The 22651-nt window shown below is 38.2% G+C and overlaps 1 protein-coding gene across 3 annotated transcripts in view; it reads left to right on the top strand.

Annotated features, from left to right (window-relative positions):
* trim67 (tripartite motif containing 67) overlaps positions 1-22651 on the top strand; it is a 46133-nt gene that overhangs the window by 17484 nt on the left and 5998 nt on the right. For 2 of the 3 annotated variants that reach the window (XR_003598546.1, XM_028041224.1), the window contains exons 2-11: positions 1717-1812; positions 4425-4547; positions 10802-10912; positions 11882-12035; positions 14961-15044; positions 17482-17645; positions 19066-19204; positions 20762-20886; positions 21382-21560; positions 22408-22570. Coding sequence is in view for 2 of the 3 variants with exons in the window: in XM_028041224.1 (XP_027897025.1) it covers positions 1717-1812; positions 4425-4547; positions 10802-10912; positions 11882-12035; positions 14961-15044; positions 17482-17645; positions 19066-19204; positions 20762-20886; positions 21382-21560; positions 22408-22570 (1338 nt within the window). In the remaining variant the exon portion in view is untranslated. The remainder of the gene's footprint in view (positions 1-1716; positions 1813-4424; positions 4548-10801; positions 10913-11881; positions 12036-14960; positions 15045-17481; positions 17646-19065; positions 19205-20761; positions 20887-21381; positions 21561-22407; positions 22571-22651) is intronic. The other variant, XM_028041225.1, reaches the window with a different exon arrangement.

Here is a 22651-nt window from a genome sequence, read left to right as displayed (position 1 = left end):
CTTTAACTGTAGATTTTAAAAAATTGTATCTCAGAAATTTTCTGGAAAAAACTTCTAAAAGTGGGAAACGTTAAATTTTCAAACTCAGAAATTTCAACTTTTTTGCAGAAAATTTCTGAGATTAATCAAAAAATGTAAGTTTTTCTAGCTAATTTTTCAAAAATTTCCATATTTTTTTCTGAAAATTGTAGAGTTCTTATGCAGATATTGATCCAAACACCAGCTGTGTTTCCATTGACCATAAAATTATGCAAATTGGAATTACAAAAATAAATTTGCTTAATGTAATCACGCCAATTCCGAAAAAACTCATGTTTTACGATGAAAAGTTGTTGTGGTAGAATAATGTGGTTATTTTGTCTGTATCAATATTAGTGTATTTCGCAAAACTGACAAACCTTTTATCGCATCTCACGAGTAACATCATCGACAGCAGGATGTTACTACTGGCAGAAATGATGAAGAAGACGACAGGAAGTAGTTGAATGATGATGGTGTTGCATGTTTTTCAATTATTTGTGACGTGAACAAGCTTGTTCACATGTGATTTTAATTGTGTTTCTTATTTAACAGAAACAGTAATTATGAAATGATGTTTTTCGTTTTACATTTGCAGAATATGAACATATGTTGTAACAGTAATGCAGCTACTGTGCCGGGTCACTTTGTGTTGATTTATCTTATATAAACCTTGTAAAATACATCAAGTTTTGTTTGATATGCATGTTTATTAAACTTAATAAAATTTTGTTTTGAGGCATGGAGCTGCGTTCATTAACCTATATTTCTGCAGCAGAGCATCAATATTTCATCCAGCTGCTGCAGGACCCAGATATGCTGAACTGCATTAGCTGTTTGTTCAGTGACAGTTTCTGTGCTTCTGCTCAGCTTCCAACATTAGCTTAACCTTTATTTACATCGCAGATCTGTAATTTATTTGATTTCACAACAACGTTTTAGAATCAGGATGTATTTGGTTTGTGTGTTATTTAAGAACATAAAAGGATTTGTTTATTTCAAAGCCAGTTTATTGAGGATTAGTGTATTTTTCTTCTCTAAATCCCATTAAAAGTATTTGAAATTAATAATCCTAAATGTAGTATATGGGTGGGGTTTGATATCCTTCTATTGATTTCTACAAAAGAGTATTATTTGCATTAAATGTGAATTTGCAAACATGACATTGTGTTTTCATGGATTTTCCAGCCTCTAATCTCTGCAGATGATGATCTGATGGAGATTTTAAATTTAATTCATATTATAGAGACAATAAAGAGTCTTTTTTTTTTTTTTGGCATGTGGAAGAAATTCCCAGGGAATTTGCTTCAGGCGAGGATCAGGAGAACTGGGTCTGATTACATAACCAGCACAGAAGCATCACTGGTTGAACTGGTTGCACTGTTTTACTCAGAGGAATGGGAACCTTTTCTCCATAATTAAACCTTTCTTTTATTAACAGCTTTCCTAAAAACAGTAAGCACAAAACAAGCAAAACGTTTTGGAAAATATATTCTTGTCATTTAACACAGCAACTGTTCAAGAGCCTGTGTATGTTTTGGAGCAACAATGATGTTCCTTTTCTACAGACTATAGACTGCTATATTGAAATATTGACTATAAGAATTTTGTTTTCAGTTTTAATGAAAAACAAAATTTATTTTTTGAACGTTTGGAGACGTCTGGCCTAATGTGAAACCCCTCTGTGTTTGTGTGCAGTGCCAGCTCTCCCAGGCTCTGAACGGCGTCTCTGATAAAGCAAAAGAGGCAAAAGAGTTCCTGGTTCAGCTGAAGAACATGCTGCAGCAGATACAGGTGGGCTGAAGGACTTCCACACACATCACCGTCAAGACTGAAAATTACAAACCTGACATCAGATCGTCAGTAGCTGTGTCTCCATTAACAATAAAACTGCAATTCGGCATTTTAAAAACAAACTAGCTTAATGGCAACATATCTATTTTGAATAAACTCACATTTTTTGATAAAAAGTCGTGTTATGGCCTTTATTGTTAGAACAAAAGAGAGTAAATTTCCCTCAAAAACCTCAGAAATGTTCCAGAAAAAAAAATCAGAAATTTCTGAGTTTGCAAAGTTCTAGAAAAATTCTAGAAAAAGACAACAGAGTTTCAGATTTTTTTTAAAATCTAGAAAAATATTCAGAAATTTTGAGATTACTACCAGAAATTTTCTAGAAAAGAAAATGAGAACATTTCTAACTTTGAAAAGTTATAAATTTGCTCAGAAATTTTGTAAACTCAGAAAATTTTAGATACATTTCAGAAGTTTTCTAGAAAAAGCGTCTGAGTCTCCAAAGTTGAAAATGGTTGTTTAAAAAGTCATTTTCAACTTTTCAAACTCAGACATTTCCATGTATTTCTGGCAGGTTTATGAGATTATTTTAAAATTTATGAGTTTAGAACAATGTGCTTCTCCTGAGAATTAAAAATTTACTTTAGTCTCAGAATTTTAGATTTAATCTCAGAGGTTTGACTTTTTTCTCATAGTTCTGACTTTTTTCTCTCAGAAAAATCTTTCATGTATTAAATCACTTTAATCCACAGAAACTTTGCTCTCCTCCTGCTTGACACAAATCGTTGTCATTAAAGCCGGTCGCTCCTCTGATGCTCATCTGAAAGTCAAAGTTCTGAGATTAAAGTTAGAATTTTGATTTTCTTTCTAAGAAATTTGTGAAAAAAGTCAGAACTCTGGAATTAAAGTGTTTTTTTTCAGTTGCCCTTATTCTCTTCAGAATGGTAGATGCCAGTTGACTTCTATAAAATAGATTTCTGTCTGATAGTTTTGCTTTTATCCCATCAAATGATGAAGCAAAAAGGTGATAAAATGTTAGCTTTTGAGGTGAGTACGAGGTGATGCTATCTTTAGAACAAATCATGAAGGAAAAATCTGCCGACTGAACTCCCAGCAGGCGACTTTAAGAAAAGCTTTTTTGTCAAACTCTCACAAGGAAACACAGAAGCAGATAAGATCAAATTCAGATTTTCATTTTGAAGCTGAAAGAAAATACTTTAACACTGTTTTTCTAAGTAGCAGATTGTGTTTTTCGTCATTGTGTTTTTTATTAGCATATTTCCTGCGACTAAATCCAAAATCATCACTCTTTACATATTCGTTTAAGTATATTTTCTCTCAAAACCCTGCTTGTAATAAAGCATAGGGCCTAAATAAATCAGACGTAAAGTAACATTTAGTCTTTTTTAGATCAGTAGGAGGGAAATAAATCCAGTAGATCAACGAACCAGACAAACGATAAATGCAGAGTGTGTGTGTGTGTGTGTGTTTTCCCTGCAGACTGTTTTACTCTGCAGCTGATCTTCACTTGCAGCATCTGCCGCTCACGCACACACGGACACTCGCATATCCTCCAGCATGTGCAGGAATTAAGACTCTTAAAATAAAACCAGGAGGATTGAATTTAAGTTAAAACAAAAAAGTTTTGTTTGCATGGCCTGAATGAGGATGAAATAAAGAGACGGTCCTCTTAAAGATCCGCTCCAAATGTGGACTAACTGGGTTTGTTCTGAAGAAAATTCTCTGCACAGGGTTTTATTAATATGCTAAATACACTTTAGAGATTCTTTCTTTGTATGAATTAAAAAAAACATAATTTCATTTTATTCACAGATTCATACAATGGGGAAAAGCTAATTAGATAAAAATAAATCAAAATCATTAAATTATGAAAATAAAGACATAATGATTAGAATAAATTAATATTACCAGATTAAAGTTGTTATATTACCAGAATAAAGTCCAGAATAAAGTCGTCGTAAACTCAGCATCAGATAATTGTCAGCAGCAGGACTGAAAATGCAGTTTTTTTGTGTGGCACTTCTCATAATAATATAACTTTGTTCTCATAATTTTATAACATAAGTTTTGTAATTTCATCTCTTTTTTGTTTTTTCTTGGCTAATACTTTGTCGTATCTCCATGCTGCTTTGTTTTGGGGTTCAACATAAGAATCCAATGAAATAAATCGATGTTTGTGGTCGCATGTCCCTGTAATCCAGCTGATTGCTGCTGCGACCCGGAGAAAAAACTGCTGGCTGTCAGGAAATGTTTAACTATCGAAGCTCAAACGCAGAACTGCAGCTGACAGAAGATATCTTTTCTTCCTGTGCTGCATATTGAGAAGTGGGGGATGGTTCAGACCAGAGTGCAGCCTCTGAAGAAGTAATTATATTGGTATCAACGCTGGAATAATCACCGCCGTGTGTTCATGTTTGTGCAGCCGAGACGATAAATTTACATTTTAATGACAAACAAATAGCATCTCTGAGCTGGTGGGTAAACACATCTACACCAACAGATCCTATTTTCACCTCTGATCACTCAGAAACATCTCAAAGGAAAATAAATTGCACTGAGCTAAACGCTACTAGCATGATGTGTGTTTCCTTCAGGAGAACGGAGTGGAGTTTGAAGCCTGCCTCGTGGCTCAGTGTGACTCTCTGATCGAGGCGCTGACGAGACAGAAAGCCAAGCTGCTCACCAAAGTCACCAAGGAGAAAGAGTACAAGCTGAAGGTGAGACCCACCGACCCACGCCGACTCTCAGTGTGCGACAGGGAAAGAAGGGAGGGACCTGTAGAGGTTCATGTTTCAAGATGTTTCATTACACCTCATGATTTATGGACTTCATTCTGATCAACAAGAGTTTATAACAAAGAAGTTCACTAAAGTCCTGAAGATTTAAAAACTATGAATTTTGGTAAATTTTATGAATTTTAATTATTCTGAAAAAGCAAATGCTTTTAAGGTAACGCTCACTAGCAGGATTAAATCTCTTAGTAATATGTTTGAAGATGTTTACCGACTACGTACATGTTTCCTTTTTCATTAGAAAATGAGTAACTTTTTTTTCTCCAAATTTGGAATTTCAAATAAATTCTGACTTTAAAATGAGAATTCAGTTTTTCTTTTTACCAGAATTTAGATTTTTTATTTAGAATTCAGATGTTTTCCTGAGAATTATGACATTTTTCTCAAAACTCAGATTTTTTTCTTCCAGATTTTAGATGTTTTTTCCTCAGGATAATTTTTTTTTCTTAGAAAATATATTTTTTTCAGAGATTAGTTTTCTGTAGAATTCAGTTTTTCTCAGAATTCTGACATTTTTGACTGAATTACATTTTTTTTCTGAGAAATTTCCAAGTGTTTTTTGTTTTTATTTTTCAAATTTTCACAGTTCTGTTTTGTTTGTTTTTTTTTAACCGAATTTTAAACTTTTCTAGCTCTGAATTTTTTTTTAATTTTTCTGGAATATTTATGAGATTTCTTTTGTGAAAATGTACTCTTTCATCCATCCATCCATCCATCTTCTTCCGCTTATCCGAGGTCGGGTCGCGGGGGTAGCAGCTTCAGAAGGGAGGCCCAGACTTCCCTCTCCCCGGCCACTTCTTCCAGCTCTTCCGGGGGAATCCCAAGGCGTTCCCAGGCCAGCCGAGAGACATAGTCTCTCCAGCGTGTCCTGGGTCTTCCCCGGGGCCTCCTCCCGGTGGGACGTGCCCGGAACACCTCACCAGGGAGGCGTCCAGGAGGCATCCTGACCAGATGCCCAAGCCACCTCAACTGGCTCCTCTCGATGTGAAGGAGCAGCGGCTCTACTCTGAGTCCCTCCCGGATGACTGAGCTTCTCTCTAAGGGAGAGCCCAGCCACCCTACGGAGAAAACCCATTTCGGCCGCTTGTATCCGCGATCTCGTTCTTTCGGTCATGACCCAAAGCTCATGACCATAGATGAGGGTGGGAACGTAGATCGACCGGTAAATCGAGAGCTTCGCTTTTTGGCTCAGCTCTCTCTTCACCACGACGGACCGGTACAGCGCCCGCTTGACAGCAGACGCTGCGCCAATCCGCCTGTCGACCTCCCGCTCCCTTCTTCTCCCATTCGTGAACAAGATCCCGAGATACTTAAACTCCTCCACTTGGGGCAGGACACCCCCCCTGACCCGGAGAAGGCACTCTACCCTTTTCCGGCTCAAGACCGTGGCCTCGGATTTGGAGGCACTGATCCCCATCCCGGCCGCTTCACACTCGGCTGCGAACCGCTCCAGCGAGAGCTGCAGATCACGATCTGATGAAGCCAAAAGGACCACATCGTCTGCGAAAAGCAGAGATGAGATCCTAAGGCCACCAAATCGGATCCCCTCAACACCTTGGCTGCGCCTAGAAATTCTGTCCATGAAAGTGATGAACAGAATCGGTGACAAAGGGCAGCCCTGGCGGAGTCCAACTCTCACCGGAAACGAGCCCGACTTACTGCCGGCAATGCGGACCAGACTCTGACACCGGTCATACAGGGACCTGACAGCCCGTATCAAAGGGCCCGGTACCCCATACTCCCGGAGAATCCCCCACAGGGCTCCCCGAGGGACACGGTCGAACGCCTTCTCCAAGTCCACAAAACACATGTAGACTGGTTGGGCAAACTCCCATGCACCCTCCAGGACCCTGCTGAGGGTGTAGAGCTGGTCCAGTGTTCCACGACCAGGACGAAAACCACACTGCTCTTCCTGAATCCGAGGTTCGACTATCCGACGGACCCTCCTCTCCAGGACCCCTGAATAGACCTTGCCAGGGAGGCTTAAGAGTGTGACCCCTCTATAACCCCTCTGAACAGGGGGACCACCACCCCAGTCTGCCAATCCAGGGGAACTGCCCCCGATGTCCATGCGATATTGCAGAGTCGCGTCAACCAACACAACCCTACAACATCCAGAGCCTTAAGGAACTCCGGGCGGATCTCATCCACCCCCGGGGCCTTGCCACCGAGGAGCTTTTTAACCACCTCGGCGACCTCGCCCCCAGAGATTGGAGAGCTCAACCCAGAGTCCCCAGGCTCCGCTTCCTCAGTGGAAGGCATGTTGGTGGGATTGAGGAGGTCTTCGAAGTACTCTGCCCACCGACCCACAACGTCCCGAGTAGAGGTCAGCAGCACACCATCCCCACTATAAACAGTGTTGGTGCTGCACCGCTTCCACCCCTGAGACGCCGGATGGTGGACCAGAATCACCTCGAAGCCGTGCGGAAGTCTTTCTCCATGGCCTCTCCAAACTCCTCCCACGCCCGAGTTTTTGCCTCAGCAACCGCCCGAGCCGTATGCCGCTTTGCCCGCCGGTACCCATCAGCTGCTTCCGGAGTCCCACAGGCCAAAAAGGCCCGATAGGACTCCTTCTTCAGCCTGACGGCATCCCTCACCGAAGGTGTCCACCAACGGGTTCAAGGGTTGCCGCCGCGACAGGCACCGACAACCTTGCGCCCACAGCTCCGATCGGCCGCCTCGACAATGGAGGCACGGAACACGGTCCACTCAGACTCCATGTCCCCCACCTCCCCCGGGACGTGTTCGAAGTTTTGCCGGAGATGGGAGTTAAAGCTCCGTCTCACAGGGGATTCCGCCAGACGTTCCCAGCAGACCCTCACAACACGTTTTGGGCCTGCCAGGTCTGACCGGCTTTCGCCCCCACCACCGGAGCCAACTCACCACCAGGTAGTGGTCAGTGGACAGCTCCGCACCTCTCTTCACCCGAGTGTCCAAGACATACGGCCGCAGATCCGATGAAACGATGACAAAGTCGATCATCGAACTGCGGCCTAGGGTGTCCTGGTGCCAAGTGCACATATGGACACCCTTATGCTTGAACATGGTGTTCGTTATGGACAATCCATGGCGAGCACAGAAGTCCAGCAACAGAACACCGCTCGAGTTCAGGTCGGGCGGGCCGTTCCTCCCAACCACGCCCCTCCAGGTCTCACTGTCGTTGCCCACGTGAGCGTTGAAGTCCCCCAGCAGAACAAGGGAGTCCCCAGGAGGAGCACTCTCCAGTACCCCCTCTAAGGACTCCAAAAAGGGTGGGTAATCTGAACTGTCGTTCGGCCCGTAAGCACAAACGACAGTCAGAACCCGTCCCCCCACCCGTAGGCGGAGGGATCCTACCCTCTCGTTCACCGGGGTAAACCCCAACGTACAGGCGCCGAGATGGGGAGCAACAAGTATGCCCACTCCTGCCCGACGTCTCTCTCCCTGGGCAACTCCAGAGTGGAAGTATGTCCAGCCCCTCTCAAGGAGACTGGTTCCAGAACCAGAGCCATGCGCCGAGGTGAGACCGACTATTTCTAGCCGGAACCTCTCGACCTCACGCACTAGCTCCGGCTCCTTCCCCACCAGAGAGGTGACATTCCACGTCCCAAGAGCCAGTTTCTGCAACCGAGGATCAGACCGCCAGGGTCCCCTCCCTTGGCCGCCACCCATCACACAGTGCACCCGACCCCTTTGGCCCCTCCCACGGGTGGTGGGCCCATGGGAGGGGGGGCCCATGTTTCCTCTTCGGGCTGAGCCCGGCCGGGCTCCATGGGTAAAAGCCCGGCCACCAGACGCTCGCCATCGTGCCCCCCCTCCAGGCCTGACTCCAGAGTGGGGCCCCGGTGACCCGCGTCCGGGCGAGGGAACACCAAGTCCAAGGTTTTCCTTCATCATTGGGGTCTTCGGGCTGCACTTTGTCTGGTCCCTCACCTGTACCTGTACTCAATGTACTCTTTTTTTGTCTAAATTGGCCCTAAGGCCCTGTCATAGGTTTTCATGTTTTTGTAAACTTTTTTTGTGATTTGCAGCTTATTTTTGTTTTGTCTTTCATAGAACACCATTTCTATGTTCCTCCATGTAATTATCTCCTTCAGTTTTCCTATTTATTTATGTGAAATGCTTCACATTTCAGGTCCATCTGTTATTTAAAATGTCAGATTGTGAAGATAAGTCTTTTAGCAAAATCTGCCAAATCAAATAAAAAGCACAGATTTTTAAAGCCAGACTATAAACGTTTAGAAAAGTTTCTATAAAATTATACATAATGTTATCTGACAAACATTGATTACATCTACTTTTAATTGTAAAATAATGTTTGCTTTTGTATTTAGAGCAGAGTTTTTCCGCCTCAGTGCCTTTAGCTGCTCCGACTCTCTTCATGCAGTCAGTTTAATTAATTCTGCAGGAACCTCATAATGACCCATTCATCAAAATCAGGTGAGATGAAGCAGAAGGATATTGTTGCAATTATCTAGATGGTGAATGAAATAATGAAAGGTCTTTCGTTTAAAGTGCCGTACAATACGGTTCAAAATGCCTTTTGATTAGTTTAACTTAATATTTACACAGACTGTTCAGTTTGAGTTGTAATCCTTCAAAATGTTACTTAAATGTGATTTTGAGGATGATTAAAGACAATCAGACTCTGGCTTTATAAATCTCAGTAAAAAAAAAAGAAAATTAAAATACATAATTTTTAAATTCCTTGTAAGAGATTTTAGCAATTATTGAAAAAACTGTGGAAATAATCTAAAAGAATTCACTCAAAAGTTCACAAATAAAAAAACTAAAGACATGAATAAATTAATATGGCAATACCTTTGTAACAATAATGGACAGAGAGAACTGAATTAGTATGGCAAGACCAAAGAACATAAACAACAAGAAAAATATGAAGCCATTCAAGTTTAAAAAATGTAGAAGTAGAAAGCCAAATGCTCAGAGTATCAGGTGTTTATTGTAACTCTTCATGCTCTTCATATTTCAGCCCAGACAGTTGTTGACAGGTGAATAATTAACTTGGATATCGTTAATCCTCAAACAAACGAGGCGACTAATCACAAAGACTCCATCTAATTAACTCAGACTCGTCCAGGCGCTCGCTGGTTTCATTATCTGAGTCACAAGATGTTTTCCGTCTGATCTTCAACTCAACCAGATGCAACGCAGCATAAGGAAAGACACACAGAGACTTCTACAGGTTTTTTCTGCTGTCAGACATTTTTGTGTTTTGGTGGGATAGTTAAAGACCTGCTGGTGTCGATTTGCTCTTTTTGCTCTCCTGCTTCTAACTGGCTGATTAGGACCACTAAAAAAATTAATTCTGACTTTTACTAAATATTCTGACTTTTTTTTCAAAGAATTCTGAGTTTAATCTCAAAATTTGTATTTTTTCTCAGAATTCAGACTTTTTTCTCAGTATTTGTACTTTAATGTAAAAATTGTGACTTTTTCTGTGGAATTCGGATTAAATCTAAAAATTTTGATTTTTTTTTTTCTTCCACCCCCAGAATTCAGACTTTTTTCCCTCATAATTAGTACTTCAGTCTAAACGTCCTGACTTTTCTCAGAATTCGAATTTAATCTCAAATTTCTATTTATTTTTTTCTCAGAATTCATATTTTGTCTCAAAATATAGATTTGTTTAAGAATACTGACTTTTATCTCAAAATTTTGACTTTTTTCTGAAATCTTTCACTTTTTTCCAAGTTTTTTTCTTTCACAAAATTTGAGAAGATTACTCTGAGAAGATTAATATTTGAATTTTGAGGGGGAAAAAAATCATAATTCTGTGATTAAAATCAGATTCATCTCCTCTGTATGACATCCACATCATGCCAGGTTCCTTTTTTGCATCCCAGGCTTTTGTTTACCAACACGATGCCTGAGAACAGGTTCAGTCAGCTGTAGCTTAGCAGTTACCTGCAGATGCAGCCGTAAATAATTTGTGATTTGAAAACAGAAGAATTGATGTGAAAAAGCACAAAACAGAACCAGTGACCTCTAAAAACACAAACACCTGAGACACAGAGGCATTTCTTTCCCTACCAGGATGGAAAATTACCCTGGAGATTTGACCTCCAGCGTTGCATTAAAGGTCACGCCTCCATCTTGAAGTGGAAACTATTGACTGGCAACATAAATGTTGCTTTTTAAAGCAAACAGAGTCAAATCCTGATGAGTTTGATGTTCGCCAGGTGGTGCGAGACCAGATCACCCACTGCACCATGAAGCTGAGGCAGACCACCGGCATGATGGAGTACTGCCTGGAGGTCCTGAAGGAGAACGACCCCAGTGGCTTCCTGCAGGTAGGGAGGGAGGGAGGGATGGATGGATGGATGGGTAAACGGATGGATGGATGGAGGGAGGGAGGGATGGATGGGTAAACGGATGGATGGATGGGTAAACGGATGGATGGATGGAGGGAGGGAGGGAGGGAGGGAGGGAGGGATGGATGGGTAAACGGATGGATGGATGGAGGGAGGGAGGGAGGGAGGGATGGACGGGTAAACGGTTGGATGTACCGATGGATGTGGCTATGGTTTTCTTAGTTATATTTGATATTTTCAGTATTTTTATGATGTCTAACATAGCTGCACTATTGTTTTATAAATTTGCTCTAAATGTTATTTAAATGCATAATAAACATTTTACCGTTTTAAAGGTGTTTTTAACAGGATTAAATACAGAAAAATTAACTTTAAAAACTTAACTACAATCATAACTAATGTATGTCGATAACACACAACAGGTAAGGCAAGTCAAATAGCTTAAGTGTTTGTTATTTTTTGTAACAGAATAAAAGGGACAAATACCCAAAATAAAACAATCAAATTACACGGATTAGTGTTTAATTGTGTCTAATTTAAAATCTCCTCCAGTTAAATATGAAATGGATACCAAACATTATCAGCTGTTGAGTTTGAACAACTTGAAAAGGCCCACACAATCACCCCATCCTCTCCGTTTCTCCTGAATATTTTATAACACATCGATCAGCTTCTTGTTATCATTAGTGATGTCAAAACTCTTCATTCACGCTGTGAAGAATAAACCGCTCTGCAGTTTGGACCAAGCTCACAGAAAATATAGCGAAACAAAAAAAAGCTAAAGGGTAAATGTTTTAAATCCACGTTCTAATGTGATTCATTCGTTTCTGTTTCATCTCCTGCAGCAATAAATGATCAAACATTTTGCTCCAGTTTCTGAGCGTTTGTTTCAAATTATTTAGCGTCTGTTTTTCAAACGTTGGTCTGCGTTTTAATTTGGCTGCTTAGATCTCGGACGCCCTGATCAAGCGGGTGACGTCGTCCCAGGACCATTGGGTCAAAGGGGCCCTGGAGCCAAAGGTCGGCCCTGAGTTTGACCTCAGCCTGAACACCGACTCGCTGATGCAGACCATCCTGCAGCTGGACTTCTGCCAGGGCAAAGGTGAGCACACCTGATCAGCAAACACTCTGCTATGGAGCTACAGTGGGGCCAAAAAGTTTGATCAAAAGAAGAAAAAAAAATTAAAAAGTAAAATAAAATCAAAAGGATTTGAAACTGAAAGTTTTTTTTTTGAAACTCAAAAACAAATTGAAAGAAAAAAAAAATTAAACTGAAAAAAGAAAAACTATTGCGGCCGAATATAAAAATTTGAACCTGAAGAAAATATTTTGAAACTGAAAAAAAGAAATGATTGAACTGGAAAATATTAAACTAAAAAAAAAAGTGAAAATGTGAAGAAGAAAGAAAAAAAAAAAAAAGATCTGAAACTGAGAAATTTTCAAACTGAAAAAAATTTGACACTGAAAAAAATCTTTGAAACTGAAAAGTTATTTTGAAATTGGAAAACAAATAACAAAATAAAAACATTTAAATGAAAAGAAAAATGCTTTGAAACTGAAAAACAGATTTTCAGGAAAGAAATGTTAAACAAGAAAAAAAGAGATTTAAACCAGAAAAATGTTGAAGCTGAAAAAAACCCTGAAAACAAAGATTTGAACCTGAAAAATAGTTTTGAAGCTGAAAAAGCATATATTTTGAAACTGAATAATGTTGAAACTGAAATAACATCAAATGATTCACTCAGTTGTATCTATTTTCATATTTTGTTTTCTAGCTTCACTGTGCCATTAGTTATGTTTTGTTTGTTTTTACTATTAAAGTTGCGTTAAAGTGTCTAGCTCTCTGTGTTATGAGGCACTTAATGGTGAAGAAAATAAAAACTTAATGAGCTGCATTAATTCAAACACTGTTACGTTACTTTAAATGCATATAAAAATAGAATTAGACTCATAAATCTGCAGGTTCTTGAAGCGGAGCTGCACTTTAGCAGCGTTTGTAATCTGAGCTGCAGCTTTGATCAAGCCGCCTTTGTTCTTCCAGGCTGGTGACACGAAACTCGTCGCCTCGAAACTCGTCGCCTCATTCCCCCACATTCACATCTCACTGATCATCTAGAACAAAGCTGCAGAGTTAAAAGATGGCCGATCAGATTTTATTTGGCGTTTCAGTCTTTGACATTCAAAGCAACGACAGCGTGTGGGAGTCTTTCTCTGCGATTATCATAAAACTGATTAAATGTTTGATGTGGGAAAATTATGCTGATTTTTCTGGTTTTTACTTTGCTGAAGCATAAAGAAAAACTCTAAAGTGACGAGCGCACTTTTGAAATGTCAACATTATTTTTTAAAAATTGACCTTACGAGAACAAAAAAAGTGATATTAAAATTAAACTTTCATGATCTTTACTATGTCTGACCTGTAACAACAGAATCCACTTTTTACTAAATAATCTCCATTCATTAGTTAGATGTGATGGTGTGTTTGGGCAGTCGTAAAAAAGGAGTAAATTTCTGGCAAAACTATCAGAACTTTTGAGATTAATCTAAGAAATATTTTAAAACAAATGTGAACGTTTCTGAGTTTGAAAAATCAAACATGTTTGACTTTTGAAACGTATTCTCGTAATACTACGACTTTATCCTCGTAATACTACGACTTTATTCTCGTAATACTACGACTTTATCCTCGTAATACTACGACTTTATTCTCGTAATACTACGACTTTATACTCGTAATACTACGACTTTATTCTCGTAAAACTACGACTTTATCCTCGTAATACTACGACTTTATCCTCGTAATACTACGACTTTATTCTCGTAAAACTACGACTTTATCCTCGTAATACTACGACTTTATCCTCGTAATACTACGACTTTATTCTCGTAAAACTACGACTTTATCCTCGTAATACTACGACTTTATCCTCGTAATACTACGACTTTATTCTCGTAATACTACGACTTTATCCTCGTAATACTACGACTTTATCCTCGTAATACTACGACTTTATCCTCGTAATACTACGACTTTATCCTCGTAATACTACGACTTTATTCTCGTAATACTACGACTTTATACTCGTAATACTACGACTTTATACTCGTAATACTACGACTTTATACTCGTAATACTACGACTTTATCCTCGTAATACTACGACTTTATTCTCGTAATACTACGACTTTATCCTCGTAATACTACGACTTTATCCTCGTAATACTACGACTTTATCCTCGTAATACTACGACTTTATCCTCGTAATACTACGACTTTATCCTCGTAATACTACGACTTTATTCTCGTAATACTACGACTTTATCCTCGTAATACTACGACTTTATTCTCGTAATACTACGACTTTATACTCGTAATACTACGACTTTATACTCGTAATACTACGACTTTATACTCGTAATACTACGACTTTATCCTCGTAATACTACGACTTTATCCTCGTAATACTACGACTTTATTCTCGTAATATTTTGACTTTATTCTCGTAATACTACGACTTTATACTCGTAATACTACGACTTTATACTCGTAATACTACGACTTTATCCTCGTAATACTACGACTTTATCCTCGTAATACTACGACTTTATTCTCGTAATATTTTGACTTTATTCTCATTATTTTTTGACTTTATTTTCATAATTTTTTGACTTTATTCTCATAATTTTTTTTACTTTATTCTCATATTATTTTGACTTTGAACTTGTGTTTGTTTGTCTTGTAATGCTTTGACTTTATTCTTGTCAAAGCATTACAAGAACTTCAGTTGAAGTTTTACCCTCTCAGTAACTTTATTCTACTAATTTTATTTTTTTATTTATTCTCAGTATGACCCTAAAACTCCATGATAAATTCAAAATAAAAACATTTATAAACCATTTTTTAATTATTATAATCTTCCCGCAGCCTCGGCTCCGTCGCTTACTGAACTCATGTTGAACTTCTCCTCTGGTTTCACTCTTTGCTCTCCTGTTGTGTGAAACTCCCCAAACCAACGTCCTCTTTCCAGATGTGCAGGAGAAACCGCTTTTGAAACTAATGCAGGCAGCAGCAGGCAGTGGTGAGGCTGAGATGGAGGCAGAGAGCCCCGGAGGTATTTCAGAAAAACAAAACAAAAAACCCTCTCAGTGAACCTTTGTTTCCATTTTTAATGTATTTTGTCATTCCTGCCTCATTCCTCTGCACCTTCATGTCAGCTGGAGACTCACTTCTCCTTTTGTCCAGCATGGTTAATGTTTTTATATCACCTCTGCAGAATTGTGCTAAATTTATTGCATGATATTAAAGCTTTACAGCAATAAGACAATTTATATCAAGAGTTTTTGTATATTTTTGCCTAAAACAAGGGTTTCCAAATTCAGCCACTTGTGGCAAAAAAGCTACAATTTGTCCCATAAAAGCAGATGGAAAATTTTATTTTCTAAACATAACAACCAACATAAGTTTCTTACAAAGTATTCACCTTTTTATACCTTTATTTAACAAACATAAAACCATCTTTATCCAGAGACTTTTACTGAAATCAGCTTTTAATTTCTTTAACCTGGCTAAATATAGGAATCGTTTTGAAAGAAAGTGACCCCCAGTCCCCCAAAAGAGGAGTATATTTAGACATGCACAGACATTTAGACATACACAGACATTTAGACATGCACAGACATTTAGACATACACAGACATTTAGACATACACAGACATTTAGACATACACAGACATTTAGACATACACAGACATTTAGACATACACAGACATTTAGACATGCACAGACTTCATTGTTATTCAATTGTACATTTAAAATGTACATTTTGAGCAAAATTTCATTTCAAGGCTCCATTAATAATAAAATAAATAAGTAATAATGAAAAGTATCAGTATAAATATATTAAATAAAATTATTAATTTTTAATTTTTGGCAAAAAGCTTGTTGGAAATGACTCAGTTTTAAAAAAAACAGAACACTTTTAAGTTTGAACTTTTTTGGCTTTTAAAACTCAAAAATTTCTAAATTTCTTTCTAGAAAATTTCTGACAGTAATTACAAATGTACCTTTTTTTTCTTCTTTTCTATCTTCTATGGCCATAATAAACAGTTGTTAAAATCTCTTTCAAGTTTTCGATTTACAATAAATATCCATTTCTAGAAATTTACAATATTAATAGAAATGAAAAATGATGGGGCTACTTTATTTGCTTGTTTTTAGGTTGGGTTGTTTTGACCTTCACATTTAGAGAATTGTAAATCTTTTTACTGTTTTGGCTCTTTAATAATAGATTTAATAGTAAAAAGATTAACTTCTTTGTTTTAAACAGTCACTGGTTTATATTTAGTCACACATATTCTGGGTTATATAAGACCTTTTATTCAGCCATGCTGCTGAAATCCAGACTGAAGCTCAGTTGGAGTCTTTTATAAAATAAATATTGAGCTTGGAGGAAAGAACAGAGTGAATGGAAGGAGAACATAAAAAATGATTATTCTGAATTAAAATCCTCTCTTGATTCCCGTGCTGTCATGACTGCTGCCTTTCCCTTGTGTCTTCACAACTGTTTCTAGATAAATATCCCAGTTTTATGACTCAAATCTGCATTTTGTTTTCTTTTTTCCTGTTCAGCACCAGTTTTCTCACAGCACCGCGGTTAGACTGATATACTTCTGACAAAATATAATTTAGTTCTGCTTTTCTGAACGTATTCAAATGCCAGAAAGTATGACGGAATAATAGGGACGTTGAAGATAGAAAACAAAAACGGAGTACATTTTTTCCAATAAATTCAGAAAATTTCCAATTTTTGAATTTTGAATGTAAAAAATTTCTGAGACTAATAAAAGTTTCCAAATAATTTTGGATATTTCAAACTGAGATATTTCCTTGTTATTTTTTGCAGAGAATTTCTCAGATTAATTTGAAATATTTAGATTTTTTTTTCTGCCAAATGGTTTTACTTTTCAAACTTAGATATTTTTTTTTCTAGAAAGTTTCTGAGATTAATCTAAAAATTTCTGAATTTTTCTGGCAAACTTTAAACTTTTCAAGCTCAGAAGTTTCCTTGTTTAGGATTAATGTTAAAACAACTGACTTTATTTTTCTATCTATGATGGCCCTAATCCTGCGTTGTAAAATATAAATTCAGCCAATATAATCTTAATTTCATGCAGATTTACCACCTGGATCTAGTGATTTGTGGCCCTGAAGTCAAACGTCAGAGCTTGTATCAGTCTAACCCGTTCACCACTTGCACCGCTTCCCTTCAGAGTGTTAAATGTCCTAGTTAAAGTCTCCAGTGCTTTCCAGCTGTTGTCCTCTAAATGATCCTGGATTTCTTTTCCCCTCTGAATCCTCCCACTTGATTCTCTTTAAAGCTCCTGTTTTCTTCCCTCAGCTTGTTAAAACACCACCAGCGTCCTCCGTTTTTCCTCATCCAGCTGTTATCCTCGGACCGCCCATCCACCCCGTTTCCTTGTTCCTTGCTTTCTGCATCACTATCGCTTTATGTCTCGATTAATATTGCATCCACGTATCTCGTTCTCCAGTGGATTTAGGACCCGCTGTGCCAGCGGCGCCTCTACTACAGCTGGAAAAATGCTGCACCAGGAACAACAGCGCCACCCTGGCCTGGAGGGTAACTGCGCATGCTAGTTGCCCCATTGAGGGCTACATCCTGGAGCTGGACGATGGGAATGGAGGGCAATACAGGGTTAGTTATTACACATGCCTGGTGCAAAGCAGCATGGAGGAAAATAAAGGCCACTGCATAAAAAATTAATTAATTAATGCAGACGAGCATCTGGGGAGCAACAAGCTTCAATGGCAGAGATGTGAATTATGCAGGAGGAGAAATAACTTTCTGGAGGAACATGTTGGATTTATTTTTATTTTATGGCCGATTAAAGTCAGAATTCTGAAGAAAAAGTCAGAATTTCGAGGTTTTAGTCAGCATACTGACATTTCTGATGTTAAAATCAGTATTATGAGTTTAAAACAACAATTCTGAATTTAATCTCAAAATTATGAGAATAAAGTCATAATTTTGAGATCAAAGTCAGTATTCCGAGATTAAATCAGAATTCTGAATTTAATTTCAGAATTAGGGTCGGAATTATGCCTTTATTTTCAGATAAAAATAAAACAATCTGTCAGAATTTTGAGATCAAGGTCACTGTTCTGAGATTAAGTCAGAATTCTGAATTTAACCTCAAAATTCTTAGAATCAATTTGGAATTGTGAATTTAATCTAAGAATTTTGAGAACATTGTCAGAATTCTGACTTTCTTTTCAGATTATTCTCTGATTTCTGACTTTAAAGTCAGAATTTTGGGATCAGATTCATTATTCTATTAAGTCAGAATTTAATCTAAAAATTAAGGTTAGTATTCTTACTTTATTCTCAGATTAAAGTCAGAAATCTGAGACCAAAGTCAGAATTTGGAGGTTAAAGTTCAAATTCTATGATTTATTTTGTTGTTGTTGTTTCTCCAGTGGCCCTAATTCTCCTCCGTAATCGAAAACAAAAGACTCATATTTCACTTTTTTATAAAACTATTTGAGAAAAGACAAAACAAAATGAAAAACAAAAAGTTTGAACTGATTTTCAATTATACTCTATGCAGATGATATTGTGATTTATATGAATAGGAAGCAGGCGGATGATAGCCTGTAGCGGTGTAGTGAAGCATAACGAGTGTAACATGGAAGGTGAGAAAGGTACGCAGAGTTGGAATGTTGATTATTAGTGAATAAAAACAGTGGAGTAGTTGTGTTTTCTCCAGCATCCTGATAATTAGAAATAAAATTAGAAGTGACAACTTAACGTACTTCTCCAAACATGCAGAAAATTTCTGATAGCTGATCATTTTGTCAAGATTATTGATAAAGAGCAATAAATCTAACAGAAATACAGCAATGAGTGTCAAATTTTCTGTTGTAGCTCTTGTTATTAATAATGAAAAAGCTGCTCTGCTCTAGAATAAGAAAAGTGATTAATTACGTCATGGGTAAACAACCATTCCTCAACCTCTTTGCTCATCCTTTGCTCATGTATTATGCACAGAGCATAAGCTGTGTTTGCCTCCTTGTAAACAGCATTAGTAATGATGCTAAGACATGTTGGACCTCAGGAGGTGTATGTGGGGAAGGAGACGGTCTGCACGGTGGATGGCCTGCACTTCAACAGCGCCTACAACGCCAGGGTGAAAGCCTACAACGCCGTTGGAGTCGGACCGTACAGCCAGACGGTGGTTCTCAAGACGTCTGACGGTAAATAACTCACTTCTGCACATACAGTTTGGCTTTTGTTTGTGTGAATTTTCTATTTATATAAACATGACATAGAAAAAGAATAGTGAAGGAGACGTGAAATGAAAGTAAAAAGTGAGAAAGATGATTAATTTGTCTCTAAGAAAATAATAATAATAAAAAAATTCTATCCAGCATAAAAAGATAATTCATGTCTTAAATGTGAACAGACTTTTTATTTTCATTATTGTGACCTAGTATGGTTCCTTGAACTGGTTAGGATTGATTTGTGGCCTATACAAAACATGCTCCTTACATTTTTTACACAAAATCATTCTTAGATAATAGGATTTTTCAATTTTGAGCTCCTGTCAGAATGAGCTAATATAAAGCGTCTATCACTTTAAATCCTAACAAGTTTCTGCTGGCCTCCCAACTCAACATTTACACTCACACTTGTGTTATTTCTTTTTCAATAGGTTTTATGAAGATAATTTAGAAATATTTGCAAGGAGTTTTGCAATATTTGCTCTTTTGTATGACAGTAAATGTGATTTCACAAACTATAACTGACATCAGGTAAGGTTGAGGCAGCAGTAGAGTAGAACTCAGATTATACTCTATGCAGATGATATTGTGATCCAAGATTATCACAACAGATTGCTGCAAACGGATGTACTACATTTATACACAGTACATCTTATTTTTTCACAGTTCAACAATCATGATTACATGGTTACCTTGCACAGGTTTCCTTCAAAGTCCAACAAATTCTTTCTCCAGTTTAGTTTTTTTTTCTTTATACAACAATTTAACAACAAATATTGGATCTTGTTTTTGTTAAAACAAGCCTCTTTTACTTTATACGCTTTTCTATGGTCAATTTAATATCATCATCAATGATAATAATTCATCAGATCCTTTATATTATGTGTCAAACTCAAGGCCCGGGGGCCACATCTGGCCCGTCATAGGCTTTAATGTGGCCCTTTAGACTCCAGTGGAAGTTGTGTGCTTAAGTATTTTTATATCAGTCAAATAAATGCAGTTTTTAACTGAATATTGCCAAATTACATCAATCAGTTCTTCATGGAAATTCTCTCAAAATCAACAAATCTTTACATTTTTTCACACTTAATAGATAATTGTGACTTTACTGCAAATTTTCTGCAAAAATGGTCAAAAACATTGGATTTAAAATCCCAAAATCCTGGCGCGACTGGTCAGTGTGAAAAGATGTTTAGTATAATTTAATTTTAAGAGTAACTTATCAAATGCAGAGGCAGCTGTTAATTAATATTTTAACAGTTTATTAATGGGTTTTATCAAAACATTCTGGTACAACTGATCCTTCAAGAATATTCATGATGTTGATTTGGTGAAAATGAAAATGACTTTGACATCCCTGCTTTACATCATGTATTTGTTGCACTAAATTTATGATTGTACTAAAGATTTAACTGAACTTATCAAATGTCTCCAGCTTAGCGATGGGTCACATCAAATCCTAATTAGTTACATATTTATTTTTATTTACACACATATTTAACCTGGGTAAGTTTTTTGTTGTCTTTACAGTGGCTTGGTTCACCTTTGACCCCTCCTCGGCTCATCGTGACATCGTTCTGTCTAATGAGAACCAGACGGCTACGTGTAGCAGCTACGACGACCGCGTGGTTCTGGGGACGGCTGCGTTCTCAAAGGTAAGGGTGGTTATAAATTCAATATTTTCTCTGTCCAGATGATTATATGACAGTAGCTGTGTTTCCATTGACCATATAATTGTGAAATTTGGCATTTTTAAAATAAATTTGCTTAATAAAAACATGGAAATTCAAAAAGTCTCTTGTTTTTTTATTAAAACTTTTGGCGCTAGGAGGAGGTGGTTTTGTTTTTACCTGTATGAAATTGGTTAATTTCGCAAAACCGCAATAAAAACACTTTGTTTTCACATCACACAAGTCATGTGATCAACAACCAGATGTTACTACTGACAGAAATGGCAAAGAAGACGACGACAGGAAGTAATTGGAGTAAAATCTTATTTAAAAACACCAAGTGAACAAACTTTCTTTAATTTGTGTTTCTTGTCTAATGGAAACACCACAGTTTTGACATTAGCATAATATCGTCAGAGTTTTGCTCACATCCGTAGTGGAAACAAATTAAAGTTTCCACGATTCTTCCACACATTTCAGGGAACTCACTATTGGGAAGTCACCATTGATCGCTATGACAACCACCCGGATCCTGCGTTTGGCGTGGCGAGGATCAATACCATGAAAGAAATTATGCTGGGGAAGGACGACAAGGCCTGGGCCATGTATGTGGACAACAACCGGTCCTGGTTCATGCATAACAACTCCCACACCAACAGGTAGGAGTTCATTGTTACCATGGTAGCATTGTTTTTATGAAGATTGGGCCATTTGGTTATGCTGACCTATTGTCCTTCCTTAAACCGGTTAGGGTAGTACTATGGGTTACACAAGACATGCTCACTACTGACTCAACAATAGGAGGGTTTTGAAATGGCTCGTTTTCCAGACTCCAAATAATTTTTACTTATTGCCAAAAAAAAATCTTTGTGAAGCGGAGGCTTGGCAGCTGCAGAACCAAGGAGGCCCTTAGTCCTCGAAGGCGGGGCTAGGTCCACCCAGGCGTTTTACACTGCTGAATGGTTGCCATGGAGATTAAAGGATTTCTCAAACGTGCGCAAAAGAATCAAAGCAACTCTCCAGGTGTGTTTTTATGATGAAATAACTTTATAACATGATGTAAAACTCAAACAAGTTGATTTTACAAAATACCGTCCCTTTCAACCTTACCCAATTTCTAACATTTGGCCACGACCTACATAATGCGCCAGTTCGATGCTATGAAGCTTACCTGTGCTTTAAACAATCATCCAAAGAAGATGGTTGCTAATGTTGATTTATTCACTTTCTTCCCTGCCACTGCTAAAACTACAGGCAGACTACAACTCTGAAACTAAGCAGAAAATCAACGTCACTGTTCACAGCTTCTCCTTCTGTTCTCTGATTGGCCCAGTTGAAATTCTACTGGAGGAATCCAAGTCAATGGGAGAAAGCTCACATTGTGCTGTGAAGCAGCAAGATTTGAGCGGAATAGCGCAGTTGAAGAACTAGAAATGCTCACTTCTTCTTCACTGTTCCACCTCGTTTCAAAGTGACCTGCTATCTTCTCTGTGTTTGTGCTGGCAGAGCGGAGGGGGGCATCACGAAAGGCTCCACTGTGGGCATCCTGCTGGACCTGACCAAACGCACCCTGACCTTCTTCATAAATAAGGAGCAGCATGGACCAACAGCCTTTGAGAACCTGGACGGCGTTTTTGTTCCTGCTGTCAGCCTTAACAGAAATGTTCAGGTCGGTGTGTGTTTTTGTCTTTGGTGCCTGGAACATTTTCTGAGGAGTTACTAACATCGTCTGGATCAGTACTCTTTAAAA

Source organism: Xiphophorus couchianus, chromosome 15 (assembly GCF_001444195.1).
Source record: "Xiphophorus couchianus chromosome 15, X_couchianus-1.0, whole genome shotgun sequence".
Taxonomy (NCBI): Eukaryota; Metazoa; Chordata; class Actinopteri; order Cyprinodontiformes; family Poeciliidae; genus Xiphophorus; species Xiphophorus couchianus.
Note: the sequence above shows the minus strand (reverse complement) of the source record. Positions and strands in the feature narration are given on the sequence as shown.